Below are 20,270 nucleotides of genomic sequence, written 5' to 3' on the forward strand. Positions count from 1 at the left end.
TGACAGGCATCTTATGCTCATGGCTGTAACGGATCGTGCAGAACCATCTCGAGGCCTGACTCAACAGGTGGGGACGTTTGCGAGACAACAACCATCTGCACAAACAGTTCGACGACATTTGTAGCACCATGGTTCAAATGGCTCTGAGCACTATGCGACTTAACTTCTGAGGTCATCAGTCACCTAGAACTTAGAACTAATTAAACCTAACTAACCTAAAGACATCACACACATCCATGCCCGAGGTAGGATTCGAACCTGCGACTGTAGCTGTCACGCGGTTCCAGACTGAAGCGCCTTTAACCGCACGGCCACACCGGCCGGCGCAGCACCATGGACTATCAGCTCGGAGACCATGGCTGCGGTTACCTTTGGCGCTTCATCACAGACAGGAGAACCTGCGATGGTGTACTCAACGATGAAACTCGGTGCACGGTTAGCAAAACGTCAATTTCTCGGATGAACCCAGGTTCTGTTTACGGCATCATTATGGTCGCATCCGTGTTTGGCGACATCGCGGTGATCGCAGTTTGGAAGCGTGTATTCGTCATCGCCATAGTGGCGTATCACCCGCCGTGATGGTATGGGGTGCCATTGGTTATACTTCTCGGTCATCTCTTGTTTGCACTGACGGCACTTTGAACAGTGGACGCTACATTTCTGATATGTTACGACCCGTGGCTCTACCATTCATTCGAACCCAGCGGAACCCTACATTTCAGCAGGATAATGCACCACCGCATGTTGTAGGTACTGTACGGGCCTTTCTGGATACAGAAAATGTTAGGCTGCTGCCCTGGCAAGCACATTCTCCAGATCTCTCGCCAATTGAAAACGTCTTGTCAATGGTGGCCCAGAAACTAGCTCGTCACAATACGCCAGTCACTACTCTTGATGAACTGTGGTATCGTGTTAAAGCTGCATGGGCAGCTGTTCCTGTACACGCTATCTAAGCTTTGTTTGACTCAATGCCCAGGCGTATGAATGCTGTTATTACGGCCAGACGTGGTTGTTCTGGATACTGATATCTCAGGATCTATGCACCCAAATTGCGTGAAAATGTAATCACATGTCAGTTCTAGTGAATGAATACCCGTTTATCGTCTGAATTTGTTCTTGGTGTAGCAATTATAATGGCCAGTAGTGTATTTCGTTTTAGTTGAGTGGAAACGAAAAACTACGTCTGTTATCTTATGACAAAACTACAAAAGCACGTCATAATCATCATAATGCAGCAGCAGGATTCGAACAGCCAGCAGTCAGGGAGTAAAAGAACATGCTGTAACGGGGGAGCTAACGTGACCGTTGCTACGGCAGCGTAATGAGAATGTTTCGTCGTCGCTTGCGGCAAGTGCTGTTTAGTCGAGTGATGAACTCTGCATGGTGCAAACCGATTACTGCATTGTGAAATGCACTAGCCATTGTTGTCGTAAAAAATAAAAGGAAATAATCAGTCAATCATAAGAAAATATAATTTTGCCAAAGTATTTATCTCTAATAATTTAGCACAGCAAACTGTTTCACGATTTAAACTATCATGTTTATCAAAAACGTCCATCTGCGGTTCGTTCCAGCCCACTTCAGTCATGGTTAAATAACAATATAGCCACGTGTTCTAGTGCGTATGTTTCCTGAAATAAGCCGGCCGAAGTGGCCGTGCGGTTAAAAGCGCTGCAGTCTGGAACCGCAAGACCGCTACGGTCGCAGGTTCGAATCCTGCCTCGGGCATGGATGTTTGTGATGTCCTTAGGTTAGTTAGGTTTAACTAGTTCTAAGTTCTAGGGGACTAATGACCTCAGCAGTTGAGTCCCATAGTGTTCAGAGCCATTTGAACCATTTTCCTGAAATAAGCTCTTGTAAATGTTTACTATCATGAAACGATTTGATTATTTACGTGCTTTTATATTAGTAGTTACTTCATCAGCAGTTCACCATAGCTACAGCTCAAAACATATTTTTAGCAGTTACCATTCTCTCAAATGCAACCCTGGTGAACTATGTAGAGAGATACTGCAGTCCACATGGACAGGCGCTCTGCTCAAATATATCCTAGAAAGATTTCTTTTTATTACTATGAAATTGTTTCTTTTTTGTATTTACGTCCGTTGTTACCGATATTAGTTAACCGTCACACTAAGAAGTCACTACAGTTCGAACTATATTTATAGCCTATTACATCCTGTCTTCATGCAACTTTACTGAATACCGTGGTGCCGGGGTCTACCATCTTCTCCTTCATACATTCCTCGTCAGGTTCCGCACACGTATCTGTCTTTCCAGCCCACCTTGGACCTCCGAGTCACCGTCTCAAACAGTGATTCTGCAGTATTTGTAGGGATTTGATATTAATTTCGCTGGTATTTCTCCAAGCAGGGCTGTAGATTTGTAAAGTTTAAATTTCGTCTTCAGATTTAGACCTGTGCTGGTAAAAATAGTATGAGTGCCCCGATCATTTTATATCTTCTTCAGTTCCATTACGTTAGTTGTGAATGTTAATGATTTACCCAGGTGGATATCATCACTGATCTATGGATACATTGAACACGTACTTGCACTAGTAAATGTCTGATAAGCATGTGATTTATACCCTTCGGTGCCACCTCGAAGCCCACGTTGCCACCGTCGTATATTTTGCTTGACGAAGGTATACTGACCGAAAGCGCTAACAAAACTAACATCAAATAAGAGCGACTGACCGTATTTTTTTGCAATCAACACAAGAAATGCCTATCAACATACAAAGTTTGTATTGATCAGTGTAGTACGTCCTGTTTGAAAACATAAAAATGCTATACATGGTGAACCGTAGCACCACCGACGAAATTTCTAAGTTTGTTCTCGAGTATTTTAAAAAAATTTTGGAATAACGAAACCTTTCGTCCCCAATGGACTGCTACAGATTAATAATGCAAATATTATTTATTCGGTTTGTTTTCCCAGTTGCCTTTGCATATATAAAACACCTTCAGTGAAAAGCCTGGAATATGCAATCAAGAAAACGTACAAAAGATAATACAGATTAGTGCAGGAAGCGTCAGACGATACAAGTGAACTTATATCACAATGGGTTCAATTTGTTGCGTCAGTACAGTTCGTAGGAAATGCAGAACTGTTGTCTCACAGGAATTGTTCAAAACGTTGACCACTAAGACAGAGTGCATAGTCACGTACTATCATTGGTTTGGACAGGCTACAAAATGCCAGGCGCCGTAATCCTGTGGCTGCGACAATCCCAGCATCCAGGTCCATGTGAGTCTCGTAAACTAGGCTCTTAACAGGTCTACAGAAGAAGGAGTAGGTGAGTGGCCCTCTGGTGACCACTCTGGTCTTAGAGCAGGACGACCACATCCAAGCTATTGTTGTCGAAACGGGACACTATTAACCCATATAAAGACACCTGAGAACAAGTGTCTATTATGCCAAAATATAAAATGTTCGTGATCGCACTCCGAAATTTTTTAACTGAGGTTTCGTTTGTGAAGTTCGTGTTCACACTGTATATTATTCCACGCTCAAATAGTTTTAAATCCCTTCTGTTTTAATGTCGTAGTATACATAGTAATCGATATTTTCCCTCCTTTTTTTCAAGTAACCTTCATCATTGCTTATCTGCAATCAGTGGATGGAAACTGTATGGTACACTTAATTCACGAAGATAAACATGTTGTCATCATCTTGAGGATGGGTTTGTTTAAAAACTCACCTCTCCAGATCGGAAGGCCTGAAGTTTCCTTGTCCTGAAAAAGATTAAATGTTGGTGCATTAATTTAAGTATTAATTTAAGATATTTGATGTCACCTAGATTAAAAAGTAAAACATAGATGATACTTTATTCTCTAGACACAATATCTATGGCATAAATATTACAACGCGCAGGTTTAAAATAGGGACTTAATGATAGTAAATTTTGTGAGTAGCTGCACATTCTAAAGCTAACTATAACACCAGTTACATCAGTAAATGACTACTTCATCTCATTAAAACATAAAGTCTGTCCATTGACGATAAAATTCATTAGTTCGTTTTGGGAAATCATAAGTTTATTAAACAACAATTAGTTTGTAAAATACGTTAGCTAACTAAACTCTTAGAACTAACTGAGATGTAACACGACTACTCGCCAGTCACGAGTATTCATCCTCCTGCTCTAACAAGTTTTCTAATCATTCTGCCAGACACGTCAATTGGAAAGGGTAGAGGAGGAAATGAAGTTTCAGAGCATCGATTAGTAGTTTGTGCAGTGGATCACATATGAATGAAGAAGTGTTACTGGTGCACATTACTACACAAAAGAAAAAGACTGTAATATTGTCGAGTTCTGCTTCTACGTCTGTTGTCATCGTCAGCATTGTTTTCGTGGATGTGAAAGCCTTGTCATGTTGTTTCGTCCAAAACTTGGGTTTATGAAAAACTTGTGAAGTAGTCGCTTAACTAGTAACATAACGTTCAAGGACGTGGTAACGTCCTTTTCCACAGTGCGGCAATATGCTCGTTCGGACTATGTAGCAAATTTTGCGTCTCATTACTTGCAAGAAACTAATAAGTATAAGTAAGGAATAGATATGTGAAGCGACTTCCGACAGAGGAACAATGGATACAATGGATATGGATATGGAAACTATGGATATGGAAACAATGAAATGTGCATACGCAAAGTTACTTGTGGAGAAAAACTTTGTAACAATTCGAAAGAAACCGTGATAGAGGGAACAATCACCTAGGAATCTATCGAAAGTGAAATGACAATGAAATCCAGATCATTAGCTGCTTACAGGCATTGATAAATGTCAACGAGGACAGTTGAAAATGTGTGTCCCGACCGAGCTCGAAACCAAGACGTACGTCTGGCTCGCTCCCCGTGACACCCACACTTACCACTTACTGTCCACACACTACATTTGTAGTGCCCCTGCCCATTATTCCATTACTCGCGACAGTCAATCTACCGATTCCCGTAAGAGTTCGGGCAATATCAGTGGATCAGCACTGAAGAAGATCATCGTCCGGTAATCTTCTCTATACGAATATGATATCTGTTCTTTCGGACATGTCGTAAAGAACACATACCATCCTCATATCTAAGACAGTAGTTGAGAGATGGCAAAAGCACAAGTAGACGATAATACAACATAACATGGGAGTTGGAGTTTTGTCGCTTTTTAAAGTAAAGTGGCATATTAACGAGTGACAACGATACTCCACTCTCCATGTGTTTCGGAACACATGGAGAGTGGATTGATAAACATGGGGCTCCGCTGCAGGCGATAAATACGTATAAGAGACCATTGAAACCGATAATGGATCAATGGGAACATGTCGCTTGATGTCTTGTTTTTACAGCCGTCGACGGCTGCTGGTAACATGACCCGCATGACAGAGGAAATGGAGGTGTTTGACCTAGCCTTATAAGGAATCGGTTGTACTAATGAAAGGCACCATGAAAGCCGCAGCATACGTGAACTTTATTTCGGACCACCTACACGCCGCTATGCTTGATGTTTTCCCTTATGGCGACAGCATCTTCCAGAAGTATAAACATTTGCGTCACTAGGCCACAAGCCTGCTCCAGTGGTTTGAGCAGCATTATTGTAAACTCACGTTGACTTGTTCAAATTCACCTCATCTGAGCCAGACGGTTCACATATAAGACGCTTTCTCGTATTTTGTTTTATTTTATTTATTTATTTAATTTTCTGGGTCTCTAGTGTTCTGACTGGTTAGATACGGATTGCCACGAATTCCTCTCCTGCGCCAATCTGTTTGTCTCAGAGTAGCACTTGCAATCTATGTCGTCAATTATTTACTGGATCTATCCCAATCTCTTCCTCCAATGTTTTTATAACCATTCCATGCCATTCTGTGGAGAACATCCTTATTCATTATCTCACCCGTAACCCTGATTTTCTACATTCTTCTGTAGCACTACATCTGATATGATTTTATTCTCTTCTTTTCCGGTTTTCTTAGCAATATAATGATGTACTCCAGATGTTTATTCCCAGAAATTTCTTCCTCAAATCAAGGCCTGTGTTTGATATCAGTAGGCTTCTTTGGCCGAAGAATGCCCTTCTTGACAGTGCTAATCTGTTTTTATGTCCTGCTTGCTCCGTTCGTTTTGTGTTGTTTCGATGCCTAAACTCTTCCCGCACAGACCATGAAGGCCCAAAGGTACCTACTGGCCGCCGTATCATCTCCAGCCCACAGACGTCACTGGATGCGGATATGGAGAGGCATGTGGTTAGTACACCGTTCTCCCGGCCGTACGTCAGTTTCCGAGAACGGAGCCGCTACTTCTCAATCAAGCAGCTCCTCAGTTTGTCTCACAAGGGGTGAGTTCACATCGCTTGCCAACAGCGCTCGGCAGACCGGATGGTCACCCACCCAATTGCTAGCCCAGCCCGACAGCGCTTAACTTCGGTGATATGACGGGAACCGGTGTCACCACTGCGGCAAGGCCGCTTGCTTATTTTGATGCCTAGGTACCAAAATCCCTTAACTTCGTGTACTTCGTGAACACCAATCTTTCTCTCTGTTCTCAATTCTGCTACTTCTCATTACCTTCGTCTTTCTTCGATTTACTCTTGGTCCATATTATGTACTCATTAGAGTGTTCTTTCCATTCAGCTGACCCTGTAATTCTTCTTCACTTTTACTGAGAACAGCAGTGTTATCACTGGGACGTCATAGGTCACCAGTTAGGTTTCCACAAACCACCTTATCAGTTTAAGATAACTGTGCAACCTTTGCGCAGACGTCTGATGCCGCATGCCTTCGAAACACCACCAGAGACTTTTCAAACCCATGCTAAACAAAGTAGCTGCTGTGAAGCGCTCCACATGCAGACCAATACTATAGTAAGCAGACTGTCATAATGTTGTGGCTCACTTGTGTGTATTGCGAGAAAACGTTATCTGCTACACCATTTTCTTGTTGAAGGGAGAGAAGAAAAAGAGAGTAACACATTCATGTCTATATATGTGTGTGAGTACTCTTAAGTGTGTGTGTGCGTGTGCCTATGTGCGTGTTTGTGTGTGTGTGTGTGTGTGTGTGTGTGTGTGCGCAGGAGGTGGTGTAGTTGCAGGACCGCCGTGTCTCTTATGGCGCACAGCTGTGCTGGGCTTCAGCCAGCTGCTACTCACTGGCGAAACAGCACTTTTCGCGCCGGGCGGTGAAGATGATGGCGAACAGCACGACGAGCAGCAGCAGCAGCAGGCCCGCCGCCACGCTCACCAGCGTTGTCACAGACAGCGGCTCTGCAAAGAGAAGCGGAAAACTGCGCTCACACACCCACACAACTGTGTGCGTCTCAGTAACTCCAACCGGAACACTGCTGCACGAGAAGGTAAAGTTCCGCTGATAAAAAGTGAGGCCAACATTATAGACACTGCCTTTCGGACAAAAAAAAAGGAAGACGCAAATAAGGTTTTGCTACTCCTGATACTGCACTCGTGTACTGAGATGTCGTACTATTTAAAGAATTCATTTTAAATAATTAATCACTCTCATCCTTCACCAGCAAAGCCCACCACAGATTCTTCAGAGACACGAGCTCCCATGAAGAGAATGACATATCTTCCTAACAGTGTGTCGTACAATGATATAGTTTTGCAGATACATTCAGTGGTCTATGTGGATACTGTCTGCAAAATTTCTACTGACAGAAGTTAGTAGTGAGAAAGTAATAAATTCAGACATTTTGCTGATACTGCAGTTTTACTGCAAGACCATCGAAAATTTACTAAGTGACAAACCTCTTTTTCTTTTCATCACTAGGGGAGGGGCATCAACGAAAAAACATTTCGTACAGATTTTGAAATCATGTGTAGAGTTTGCTGCAAATCGCTAAGTGCTCTCATCCTCTAAAGATGAATGAGTGTAGTCCGAGTAATTTGCGCGCTGTGACTTACGCGGGTTCTAACTGTAATACTGGACTTATTGTTGCAGTTCCTGGAGAACATATTATGACATTATTTTAAATATTTAAATTCGTCAATAACTGTATGACATATTGAATGCTTCAAAAGGCTCTGGGCACTATAGGACTTAACTTCTGAGGTCATCAGTCCCCTATAACTTAGAACTACATAAACCTAACTAACCTAAGGACATCACACACATCCATGCCCGAGGCAGGATTCGAACCTGCAACCGTAGCGGTCGCGCGGTTCCAGACTGTAGCGCCTAGAACCGCTACGGTCGCAGATTCGAATCCTGCCTCGGGCATGGATGTGTGTGATGTCCTTAGGTTAGTTAGATTTAAGTAGTTCTAAGTTCTAGGGGACTGATGACCTCAGAAGTCAAGTCCCATAGTGCTCAGAGCCATTTGAACCTGACCACGTATTTGTTGTGTTCAGCGTTACCAAATGTTGTAAATTTAGGGTACATTTGACATGTCAGAATGAAATTAGCAATTTAAAAAAAAATTCACCCAAAGCCAGGATAGAACCCTCGACCTCGTGCATGGTAACGCAAAACTCTAGCCACTACGCCAACGGTGCAGCGTGATTGAAATACTCATTCAGATGTAGTTACCATTTGCGTTGTTACAGTGTTGCCAGATTGTCACTCTTCCATGTCCTTTTTCTGCCACATATACTCGCCAGACGAAATTTTGTGACAGACATTTTTTTATCGCTGGCATGTGAGGAGTGGCGCTGCGAAGCCCGAGTACGCCAATTTCGCTTAAGGGGCTCCGGAAAGGCTCAAAATCATGAAAAGTTAAATTTTTACTTTTTTGCGTTTTCTGAATCTGCAGACTATTACCTTTTAATAGATATATAATTTATTCAATTCCGAGGACTACAACTACTTTTAAATTTTTTTTGAAATGTGTTCTACATGGGCGTGACCCACTGTGGCGCTGTTAAACTGCTGTCAAATGGTGTTATTATTAACGTCCGTTTTCATCAGTTACATTTTAGTGATGTGAGATAAAGTATGTGTTGTGGCTAACTTGTGATGGTTCAATATATATCGCTGGTGTGATTGTCGATTGTTTCATGTTTATTTACTCTGTCGTTATCTCGAAAATATTCGTAATTAATTCTGTTTCTTGAGTCTGTGTTTTGTTGAAGTATAATAATGAGTAAAAGGAAAGTTATTAGAAATCCTCTGAAGACTTTTAAGAAAAGGAGAAATGTTGGAAAGCCAAAGGTATTTAGAAATATGGGAATGAAGATAGGTTCTAACATGGTACGAGCGATGCTTGCTTTAGACAAGGAACGCCTTCGGGCTGCAGACAGGGCTGTAAAGAGTCTATAAATACAAGCAAGAGTAAACAGGAGGAGGAACAAGAGGAAGCTGGAGGAGGAGTTTGCAGAGGATGAAGATAATCCATCCTATGGACCTGGAATGCACTAAAAAGTTAATCCAATCTTTGTCGCTCGATTCCCAAAACTTTTATTTTCTCATACTAATTACATGTTTTCTAAGGATCTTCCCAACATATTTGTTTCAAACTTTCAGTAAATGTTACAAAGTACCTTCTGCATAATTTAACACAGCCTTTTTCCAAAAAAACTGTATATTTTTGAATATATAAATAAAAAATTGCAAAAAAATGTTGTGAATTTTCATTACAATTGAAAAAAAATCATCTTTAATAACTGAACTAAAATTTTGTAAAATCCCTGTGTTAAGTTGTAGCCCATATTCCAATAAATAATCTGTAAAAAGTTCAACTTCCTACCTCAAATACTTTGTGAGGAAAGATGTAATTTACAAGCGTTATTTTAACATTGCAAGTATAGGGCGTTCCGGAGCCCCTTAAGCCTGTATGTGGCAATAGAAAGTAATTGATGTTTATTTTCCCTTGGGCAGCAAGTCAGGTGTTGAAGTATCACTTAGTGATGAATTTAGGACCTTGCACAAACGATGGTCGTAAAGTTTGTGAAGTGTTTGTGGGAAGACTTTTCGACACACGGAACAGACAACCATCACATCGGTGTGTGTACATTTTTAGGTTCAAAAATTGTTCAAATGGCTCTGAGCACTACGGGACTTAACAGCTGAGGTCATCAGTCCCCAAAACTACTTAAACCTAACTAACCTAAGAATATCACACACTTACATGCCCGAGGCAGTATTCGAACCTGTGACCGTTGCGGTGGCGCGGTTCCAGCTGAAGCGCCTAGAACCGCTCGGCCACACCGGCCGGCCATTTTAAGGTACCACGGATAAAAATATCTTCACTAATACTAGTTACACCCTGTATACACGATTATATCCTTTAAGGTGTTCATTTGACTTTTTTCTACACGTACGCGCATGCTATGTACAACAATAATGCAATTGTAAGATGGGTAAATAGAGTCAGAGCGTCAGAACTGAGCTCCATGCGTGCCCACGTTGGAAACGAAGTGTCGCAGTAAGTGCTTCCCGAGTAGTGAATCCCGTGGATGTCCGTATTCGTGGAGACCGACACATCGCAAGTTGACAACCGACCGTGAGTATTGGAAGTGTGTGTGTGTGTGTGTGTGTGTGTGTGTGTGTGTGTGTGTGCGTGTGCGTGCGCGTGTGTGCGCGTGTGTGTGTATGTGTACAATGATAGAAACTCTTGGATATTCAAATGTGTGCTCAAGATAGGTTGCAAAAATGCTCACAATATACCACGCAGTCACTGCAGTTACCCGGAGTAGCACAAACACCAATCACTGAAAAGAACAAATTTTAGGCCGCGGTCGTCACCTGCCGATGTCATGATGGCAGTCTTCTGGGATAGTGCAAAACTCGAGGATATACTTGCGAATTGGCAAATCAAAAATTTGAGGGTATAAATTTGAAGTGATTTAAATTACAGGAATTTAGGAGTGTATGTTTGGAAAATGGGCTTATGTTCTTGTTAGCTGTACAGCGAGCGTTATGGGCTGATATCTCGATTGCCTGCTTGCTTGGGACTTACTAGTTTCCTCCTCGACTGTACTGGTGGATGTAGGGAGTGTTCTAGCAAGAGCACTCGCCTCCGTTATCGGAGGAGGTATCCATAGTAGGTATAGGAGGTATGATGTAGTTCTAGCTCGATGAAGTCCCAGTGCTTGTTGAAGAACCAGAACGAGCTCCATCAAACCGTACTTTCGGCAATCGGCAGATCGTCCAGGGAGGATCAGAAGGTTATCTGTAGGATCCCCTGACCTCACCCTGTGAAACTTCTTCATCTGGAAATATGTGAATACCAAGTGTATTCTGCCCTGTTGTCTCAGAGGAGGAACTGATTGTAAGAACTCTTGCAGGAAATAGACACGTCCAGAGTACACTACACATTTTTCATCGAACGTGGAACGCCCAGCTGTGTCGATATCTGTGCTGAAAGTAAGTGGAGCTCGTTTTGATTATAATATGGAGCAGAACAATAAGGGCCTCGAACATATTAAACATTATTCAAGTCTGTCGATATTCTATTCTTACTCAGTATACTTTTCCAGCACCTAACTCCTTAACAGAATGTATTTGTTGTTGTGTCTGTAATCACATCTTTCACTTAAGGCACTGCATTTTTGAACTCTGTTTATTGAACTGTGCTGAACACATTCATTCAGAGTCGTGCTTGGTTAGCTCAGTTGGTAGAGCACTTGCCCATGAAAGGCAAAGGTCCCGAGTTCGAGTCTCGGTCCGGCACCCAGTTCTAATCTGCCAGGAAGTTTCATATCAGCCCACACTCCGCGGCAGAGTGAAAATTTTGATCTGGAGTCGCCAGGAAGTTTCATATCAGCCCACACTCCGCAGCAGAGTGTACCACTGGCTGTACCATAGGCCAGCCTCTGGTTGGCGGATGTTACCATAGGTCCCCGAGGTGGCTAATGTGAGTAATGGGTGTCCGACCGGGACATCAGTATCGAGAGCTTATGCGACTCGGTCTTGCGATATCTACACTCCTGGAAATGGAAAAAAGAACACATTGACACCGGTGTGTCAGACCCACCATACTTGCTCTGGACACTGCGAGAGGGCTGCACAAGCAATGATCACACGCACGGCACAGCGGACACACCAGGAACCGCGGTGTTGGCCGTCGAATGGCGCTAGCTGCGCAGAATTTGTGCACCGCCGCCGTCAGTGTCAGCCAGTTTGCCGTGGCATACGGAGCTCCATCGCAGTCTTTAACACTGGTAGCATGCCGCGACAGCGTGGACGTGAACCGTATGTGCAGTTGACGGACTTTGAGCGAGGGCGTATAGTGGGCATGCGGGAGGCCGGGTGGACGTACCGCCGAATTGCTCAACACGTGGGGCGTGAGGTCTCCACAGTACATCGATGTTGTCGCCAGTGGTCGGCGGAAGGTGCACGTGCGCGTCGACCTGGGACCGGACCGCAGCGACGCACGGATGCACGCCAAGACCGTAGGATCCTACGCAGTGCCGTAGGGGACCGCACCGCCACTTCCCAGCAAATTAGGGACACTGTTGCTCCTGGGGTATCGGCGAGGACCATTCTCAACCGTCTCCATGAAGCTGGGCTACGGTCCCGCACACCGTTAGGCCGTCTTCCGCTCACGCCCCAACATCGTGCAGACCGCCTCCAGTGGTGTCGCGACAGGCGTGAATGGAGGGACGAATGGAGACGTGTCGTCTTCAGCGATGAGAGTCGCTTCTGCCTTGGTGCCAATGATGGTCGTATGCGTGTTTGGCGCCGTGCAGGTGAGCGCCACAAACAGGACTGCATACGACCGAGGCACACAGGGCCAACACCCGGCATCATGGTGTGGGGAGAGATCTCCTACACTGGCCGCACACCACTGGTGATCGTCGAGGGGACACTGAATAGTGCACGGTACATCCAAACCGTCATCGAACCCATCGTTCTATCATTCCTAGACCGGCAAGGGAACTTGCTGTTCCAACAGGACAATGCACGTCCGCATGTATCCCGTGCCACCCAACGTGCTCTAGAAGGTGTAAGTCAACTACCCTGGCCAGCAAGATCTCTGGATATGTCCCCCATTGAGCATGTTTGGGACTGGATGAAGCGTCGTCTCACGCGGTCTGCACGTCCAGCACGAACGCTGGTCCAACTGAGGCGCCAGGTGGAAATGGCATGGCAAGCCGTTCCACAGGACTACATCCAGCATCTCTACGATCGTCTCCATGGGAGAATAGCAGCCTGCATTGCTGCGAAAGGTGGATATACACTGTACTAGTGCCGACATTGTGCATGCTCTGTTGCCTGTGTCTATGTGCCTGTGGTTCTGTCAGTGTGATCATGTGATGTATCTGACCCCAGGAATGTGTCAATAAAGTTTCCCCTTCCTGGGACAATGAATTCACGGTGTTCTTGTTTCAATTTCCAGGAGTGTATATTACTAAACGGGTAATCCGGGGCATAACACATCTGAAGGTTGCCTACGTTACAACTTCCAGGGACAGCAAAAAACTGATTTTCAATATGTCAAGCCCGCCTGGGTGGAGTGTTCTACAGTCTGGAACCGCGCGGTTCCTGACTGTAGCACCTAGAACCGCTCGGCCACTACACGTGCTTAGGCAAATGAGAAATAGACAGTTGAAACAATTAATAGGACCATGGTGATGACACATACAAATAGTAACCGTGTTTGGGCATTATTTGCAAAGTACGTTGATGTCCTACTCGTAACGTAAGGCCCTAACGAAATGTAATGGACCTGAACGAGGCAAGAATAATAGTTTTTACTAATCTATGAGATCATTAGAAGAGGGTACAAAGAAAACAGGTTTCGCTTCCAGTAGAGGAAGTGGTGCGAATATTTTCGAGCCAATGATGTGGAAAGGGCATCTTTCAAAGATGACCAATGTTCCATTCCTACGATTGTCGTATGTACGTGCAAATGTTTTCCAGAGGACCCGCTGCAATCGCTGTTGACGACTAAGAAGTCACATACCGTACCACTTGGACGACATTCACCAAATAAAAAAAAAAATGCTTGAACCCAGGGTCGAACCCTTGACCTCCTGCATGCTAACCGAAAACTCTATCCACTGCAACAACTATTTTTAAAATTCTTTATTGATCTCATTTTGTTTTATTCCGTTCGTTGTATATGTTCGGGGCGGACGTCTCATGACACCCGTTCAGATTGTTTGTTGATCCGTTCACTCAGTTTTTTTATTACAAAGGGTAGCTAACCCTCTGACCGAACACGCTGAGCTACTGTGCCCGGGCACCAACGGTACTGCCCAAGTAAAATGTGTTGACAGAACTAGTTACTATATCTGAGGTTACAGTGTTGCCAGATTGCCACTTTTTAACGTCCTTTTTCTGTCGGATGTACTCGCCGGACGAAATTTTGTGATAGACATTTTTTTATCGCGGGCATGTGAGCAGTCGCTTCACCCTGTATATTTGGAGGTACTACCCAACCTAAAGACGTACGACTTATAATAAATGTAATTTTTAGTTTGAAAATTACGTAAATACTGATGTCGTGCTGTTAATTACACCGTCCTTAGCTATATCTGCACTTATACCCGTTGCATCCCGTATATTAAGGGATGTGAAAATTTTTTTGGGGCTATATGTATTGAACAACTCTTGCATTTTTAAATATTTCCTAACGCTGATCTAGTCAATGCTTTTTTCTCATAGGCTGCTGGTGTGTCTTTTTTCGAGTCCACTATTCTCTGATCCAACTTATTCACGAAATTAACAGCAATTTCTTTTATTTAATTCTGCCCTCCGTCTTTCTGCTAACGGCCCTCTTGTTGCAGATAACTCTCGTGTAAGTGCACGCAGCTGGAATGTGCCGCTGTTCTAGTGGAGTGGTGTGTGATGGTACTCACCCCTGACGACCAGGTGGAGCGCGTGGCGGCCCTTGCCGCGGTCGTTCTCGGCCGTGAGGTAGTACTGGCGCTGGTCGGCGGGCGACACTTCTCGGACGCGAAGCCGCGCCTCGTAGCAGTCTTCTCGCACGTCCTGCAGCACACAGCAACAGGGCGGAAGGTTCAGTCACTCTGCAGCACAACTGTGCGTGACGCCGTTACCTAGGCAGCTTTTGATAATACACTGGGTTATTCACAACAGCTTCTCGGGTTTTAAGAAGGCGACTGCCCGAAAAGGCAAGTATAAAGCAAGCAGACACATATCAGTGGAGATAATATCTCTCTAAGTTCTTAACTCACTTTACAAGTGCTCACTACGGGAACTGTTAGTGACACAGCAAACGTCAATACGATAAACTCTTGCCACATACGTCACAACACATCACGGTCGATGTCAATGACGACATTAATTATCTTGCCTTGAAGCTTGTAAGAGGTCCATGACTTAGGAATTTATTGCTAATGCACTGAAGCAGTTGTAATTTTGATGGATTGCTCACGCGCTGCCTACGTTATGTAAGCTATAAGAGAATCTCAGACCAGAGAGCAGTGTTGGCTGGCCAATGAGTGCCAATAATTACTGCAATGACATGAGTTCTTAATAATATTTTGTTACACTCTATAAATGAATGCCAATGATTACTGCAACGAGATGATTTATTATTGATGTTACGTAATACTCCATACATACTACATAAATTCTTTGTAACTAGCCAATGAGAGCTAATGATTAGTCAAATCGTTTGATACAACAGTGTAATTCTGAATGATGAATAGCATAAGACTTAATGTATCTACCTTCTGACATAAATACCACGAATTACTGCGATATCCGTTTGTCTGTCCATCCTCATGATCATGGAGCACTCTATTTGGTTTTTGCACTAATTGTACGTTGATGTAAGAGTATGGATTCTACCAGAATTTGTTGTTGACATCAAGCTGTCCGCTGCTCTGACCGAAGGAGATGTCATTATGGTCCTACTGTTTGGTGTACCTAGTGTACTACCAAACTGATAACATACAATATTAACACAACATTTCAGTGTCTTGGCTACGCCGATAAATACTTCAGGGAAGAGAACTTCAGATTGTTTCAACTGGTGTTGTGCTTCTGTAGAAAGATATTGACTTTCAGTGCAGCTACGTGGAACCCACTGTGCTACAACCATGATGCTATCCTTCCCATTCCTTTCCTAGTTCTTGTAAAATGGAAAAGACTTATACAGCGCGTGTGCACTTTATTTCATTTCTCAATATGTTTAAATTGTTGTAAAATGGTAAAGACATATACAGTGCGCGTGCACTCTATTTCATTTCTTAGTATGTTCTGTACCCATTGCATATACACTTTGTCATTTCTTAATATTTTCTGCAATCAGTGCGTGTGCACTCTATTTCATTTCTTAATACGTTCTGCACTTATATTATTTATCAAAAATGGTTCAAATGGCTCTGAGCACTATGGGACTTAACATCTATGGTCATCAGTCCCCAAAACTTAGAACTACTTAAACCTAACTAACCTAAGGACATCACACAACACCCAGTCATCACGAGGCAGAGAAAATCCCTGACCCCGCCGGGAATCGAACCCGGGCGCGGGAAGCGAGAACGCTACCGCACGACCACGAATATTACTTATCAATAATGTTATATATATATATATATATATATATATATATATATATATATATATATATATGGATATATTCTACGACTGTAAACTTAGTAAACGAGATATATTATAGAAAAATTTGTTGCTCAAGGCAAGTCCAATTTACTCACCATCGCTGCCAAATTTTTACCGCCCCCCACCCAGTGGAGGGTTACGTAAGAGGTTCATGACTAAGAAATTTATTGCTAGCGCACTCGAGCAGATGCAATTTCGATGGACTGCTCATGTGCTGCCTGCGATATGTAAGCTATAAAAGAATCTCAGACCAGAGAGCAGTGTTGGCTGCAGTAAGAGCAGTGGCAGTAGGAGTAAGTAGTAGCTAGCGGTCGTGTGTATGGAGTTGGCTGGGCCGGTCGTGGAGAGAGATGGTGGTGCCTGAACGATGTAGTATAAGGTAAAAGTAGCCGCGCGCATATCTAATTTGTTACAACTAAATTTGTACTATTGTTAAATCACGTCCCATGTAAATGTTTTTAAAAATCTTTTAATAATAACATTTCTTATAAAAATTAACTTTTGACACTCATTCATCTGAATATAAGGAATTTACAAATTTTTCCAATCCATGGTGATCCCGATTATCGTAAAGAAAAATCAGTTGTTTCTTTTTATACATGAAAAATCTAGTGGCCAGCATTGCACTGGGCTGTGCCAGATAAATTTCTTATAGGAGCAGATATATGCGCGTTATTCGGAGGCGCGTTATTCGGCTACTTCATTGAGGTAAGAATTTTCAATTTATTCCGAATGATATTTCAGGACCGTGACGCACTGCTGACGTCCAAACTTTACCAGTTTAAATTCACAGTCAGTTACTGAAAGGTTATAATTGAGCCACAATTTTATTGAGAGGTTAGTCACGTTATTATTTCGAGGTTACGGAATGTTATACATATTTTCTGCCGTTTGGAGGTTACAAGCTTTCCCAAATTAAGTGGCAAAGAAAAATTATCCATAAGCCTTTGATGAGGACATGAAACAAACGATAATAACTTTTCGAGAATCACAAATGTGTTCGACCATCTTCTATGATTGTTCTTGGTCCTAGTTGCCCATGTTATGAAGGTTCACCTTTCCAGTAACATGGAACATGGCTTTGTTACTGAAAAGACAAACCAAGGAATCTTTCTCCAGTAGCCACAGCAAGCCTTTGCGAAAGTCAGAAAGAAACTACAACAACTGCAGCCAGTTTGCTTTCACGGGAAAGCAATTTCGTAGAATGCGCCAAATCGTAAACTTTAGTATCTGCAGATCCCTTTTGGCAGACGTCGTCGATTCCATGGGCGCCTGACGAATACTCCTACACTAGTTCCACCTTCTCTGCTGAAGGTCCTGGATTTTTCACGTCACGTAGCAGCCAGTCTGCCGCATGCGTTACAGCATATCTGGATTATTTTGTCTGTTGCAGCTTTTATCTGATATTCGTCGATAAACCGTCATAACGGTGCTCCCTGCCGCCGTTGGATAAGCAGCTGCAGCAGCAAGTCGTATACTCCTAGCTCGCTCATTTGTTACATAGTTTAATTCTTAATTTCTTTGCGTGTTTTTGGTACTTGCATTGTTTAATTCATAAATGTCGGGCGTATTATAGTATTTGAGAGTTGTAGCATCGCATTTTAGTACCTGAATAGTGTAATTTCGCGTAGTCGTTTATCTTCTGTTTTTGTTTTGAACGGCCAGTGTCGGTTGGTCACAGTCTGTGTGCTCCCTGCCGCCGTTGGATAAGCAGCTGCAGCAGCAAGTCGTATACTCCTAGCTCACTCATTTGTTACATAGTTTAATTCTTAATTTCCTTGCGTGTTTTTGCTACTTGCATTGTTTAATTCATAAATTTCGGGCGTATTATAGTATTTGAGAGTTGTAGCATCGCGTTTTAGTACCTGAATAATGTAAAATCGCGTAGTCTCCTTCCGCCGCCGAGCAGTGTGTCAGCAGTGCGCAAGTAACAGCATTACTGCATTTACTAGGCAACCTTGTATTTTAATAACCGTTTAAATTTTGTCGATTTGTTTGCGCTCTCTGTAGATTAGTTCAGACGTTCTTTGCACAACAGTTTTTAGCATGGATAGGGTCTGCAACTGCTGTGTTCGGATGCAGGCTGAGTTGGCATCCCTTCGCTCCCAGCTTCAGACAGTGTTGGCTTCGGTCACACAGCTTGAGGCTGTTGCCAATGGGGATCACTGTGGGGGTCCGGATGGGGGTTTGTCGGGGACGGCCAGCTCGTCCCACGCATCCCCCGATCGGACAACGACTGTGGTTGCCCGGGATACTGCCCGCATTGAGGCTGATCCCTCACCTGTGGTAGAGTGGGAGGTCGTCTCAAGGTGTGGCAGGGGGCGAAAGACATTCCGGAGGGCTGAACGGAAGGCCTCTCCAGTTTGTCTGACGAACCGGTTTCAGGCTCTGTCTTAGGCTGATACTGATCTTCGGCCTGACATGGCTGCTTGTCCTGTTCCAGAGGTTGCCCCTCAGTCTGCAAGATCCGGGCGGTCGCAGAGGGTGGGCTTACTGGTAGTTGGGAGCTCCAACGTCAGGCGCGTAATGGGACCCCTTAGGGAAATGGCAGCAAGAGAGGGGAAGAAAACCAATGTGCACTCCGTGTGCATACCGGGGGGAGTCATTCCAGATGTGGAAAGGGTCCTTCCGGATGCCATGAAGGGTACAGGGTGCACCCATCTGCAGGTGGTCGGTCATGTCGGCACCAATGATGTGTGTCGCTATGAATCGGAGGAAATCCTCTCTGGCTTCCGGCGGCTATCTGATTTGGTGAAGACTGCCAGTCTCGCTAGCGGGATGAAAGCAGAGCTCAGCATCTGCAGCATCATCGACAGGATTGACTGCGGACCTTTGGTACAGAGCCGAGTGGAGGGTCTGAATCAGAGGCTGAGACGGTTCTGCGACCATGTGGGCTGCAGATTCCTCGACTTGCGCCATAGCGTGGTGGGGTTTCGGGTTCCGCTGGATAGGTCAGGAGTCCACTACACGCAACAAGCGGCTACACGGGTAGCAGGGGTTGTGTGGCGTGGGCTGGGCGGTTTTTTAGGTTAGATGGCCTTGGGCAAGTACAGAAAGGGCAACAGCCTCAACGGGTGCGGGGCAATGTCAGGACATGCGGGGACCAAGCAGCAATCGGTATTGTAATTGTCAACTGTCGAAGCTGCGTTGGTAAAGTACCGGAACTTCAAACGCTGATAGAAAGCACCGAAGCTGAAATCGTTATAGGTACAGAAAGATGGCTGAAGCCAGAGATAAATTCTGCCAAAACTTTTACAAAGGTACAGACGGTGTTTAGAAAGGATAGATTGCATGCAACCGGTGGTGGAGTGTTCGTCGCTGTTAGTAGTAGTTTATCCTGTAGTGAAGTAGAAGTAGATAGTTCCTGTGAATTATTATGGGTGGAGGTTACACTCAACAACCGAGCTAGGTTAATAATTGGCTCCTTTTACCGACCTCCCGACTCAGCAGCATTAGTGGCAGAACAACTGAGAGAAAATTTGGAATCCATTTCACATAAATTTTCTCAGCATGTTATAGTCTTAGGTGGACATTTCAATTTACCAGATATAGACTGGGACACTCAGATGTTTAGGACGGGTGGTAGGGACAGAGCATCGAGTGACATTATACTGAGTGCACTATCCGAAAATTACCTCGAGCAATTAGACAGAGAACCGACTCGTGGAGATAACATCTTGGACCTACTGATAACAAACAGACCCGAACTTTTCGACTCTGTATGTGCAGAACAGGGAATCAGTGATCATAAGGCCGCTGCAGCATCCTTGAATATGGAAGTTAATAGGAAT

General features: G+C 43.9%; 1 protein-coding gene and 1 pseudogene across 1 annotated transcript in view; both read right to left on the reverse strand.

Moving 5' to 3' along the window:
• LOC126263445 (irregular chiasm C-roughest protein) overlaps window positions 1-20,270 on the reverse strand; it is a 357,515-nt gene that overhangs the window by 20,220 nt on the left and 317,025 nt on the right. Inside the window, exons 10-12 of the mRNA XM_049960539.1 lie at window positions 14,748-14,880; window positions 7,140-7,253; window positions 3,704-3,737 (exon numbers count right to left, since the gene is read on the reverse strand). Coding sequence (XP_049816496.1) covers window positions 3,704-3,737; window positions 7,140-7,253; window positions 14,748-14,880 — 281 coding nt within the window. The remainder of the gene's footprint in view (window positions 1-3,703; window positions 3,738-7,139; window positions 7,254-14,747; window positions 14,881-20,270) is intronic.
• LOC126191924 (5S ribosomal RNA) lies at window positions 6,346-6,463 on the reverse strand (annotated as a pseudogene).

This window comes from Schistocerca nitens, chromosome 6, assembly GCF_023898315.1.
Source record: "Schistocerca nitens isolate TAMUIC-IGC-003100 chromosome 6, iqSchNite1.1, whole genome shotgun sequence".
NCBI classification, from domain to species: Eukaryota; Metazoa; Arthropoda; class Insecta; order Orthoptera; family Acrididae; genus Schistocerca; species Schistocerca nitens.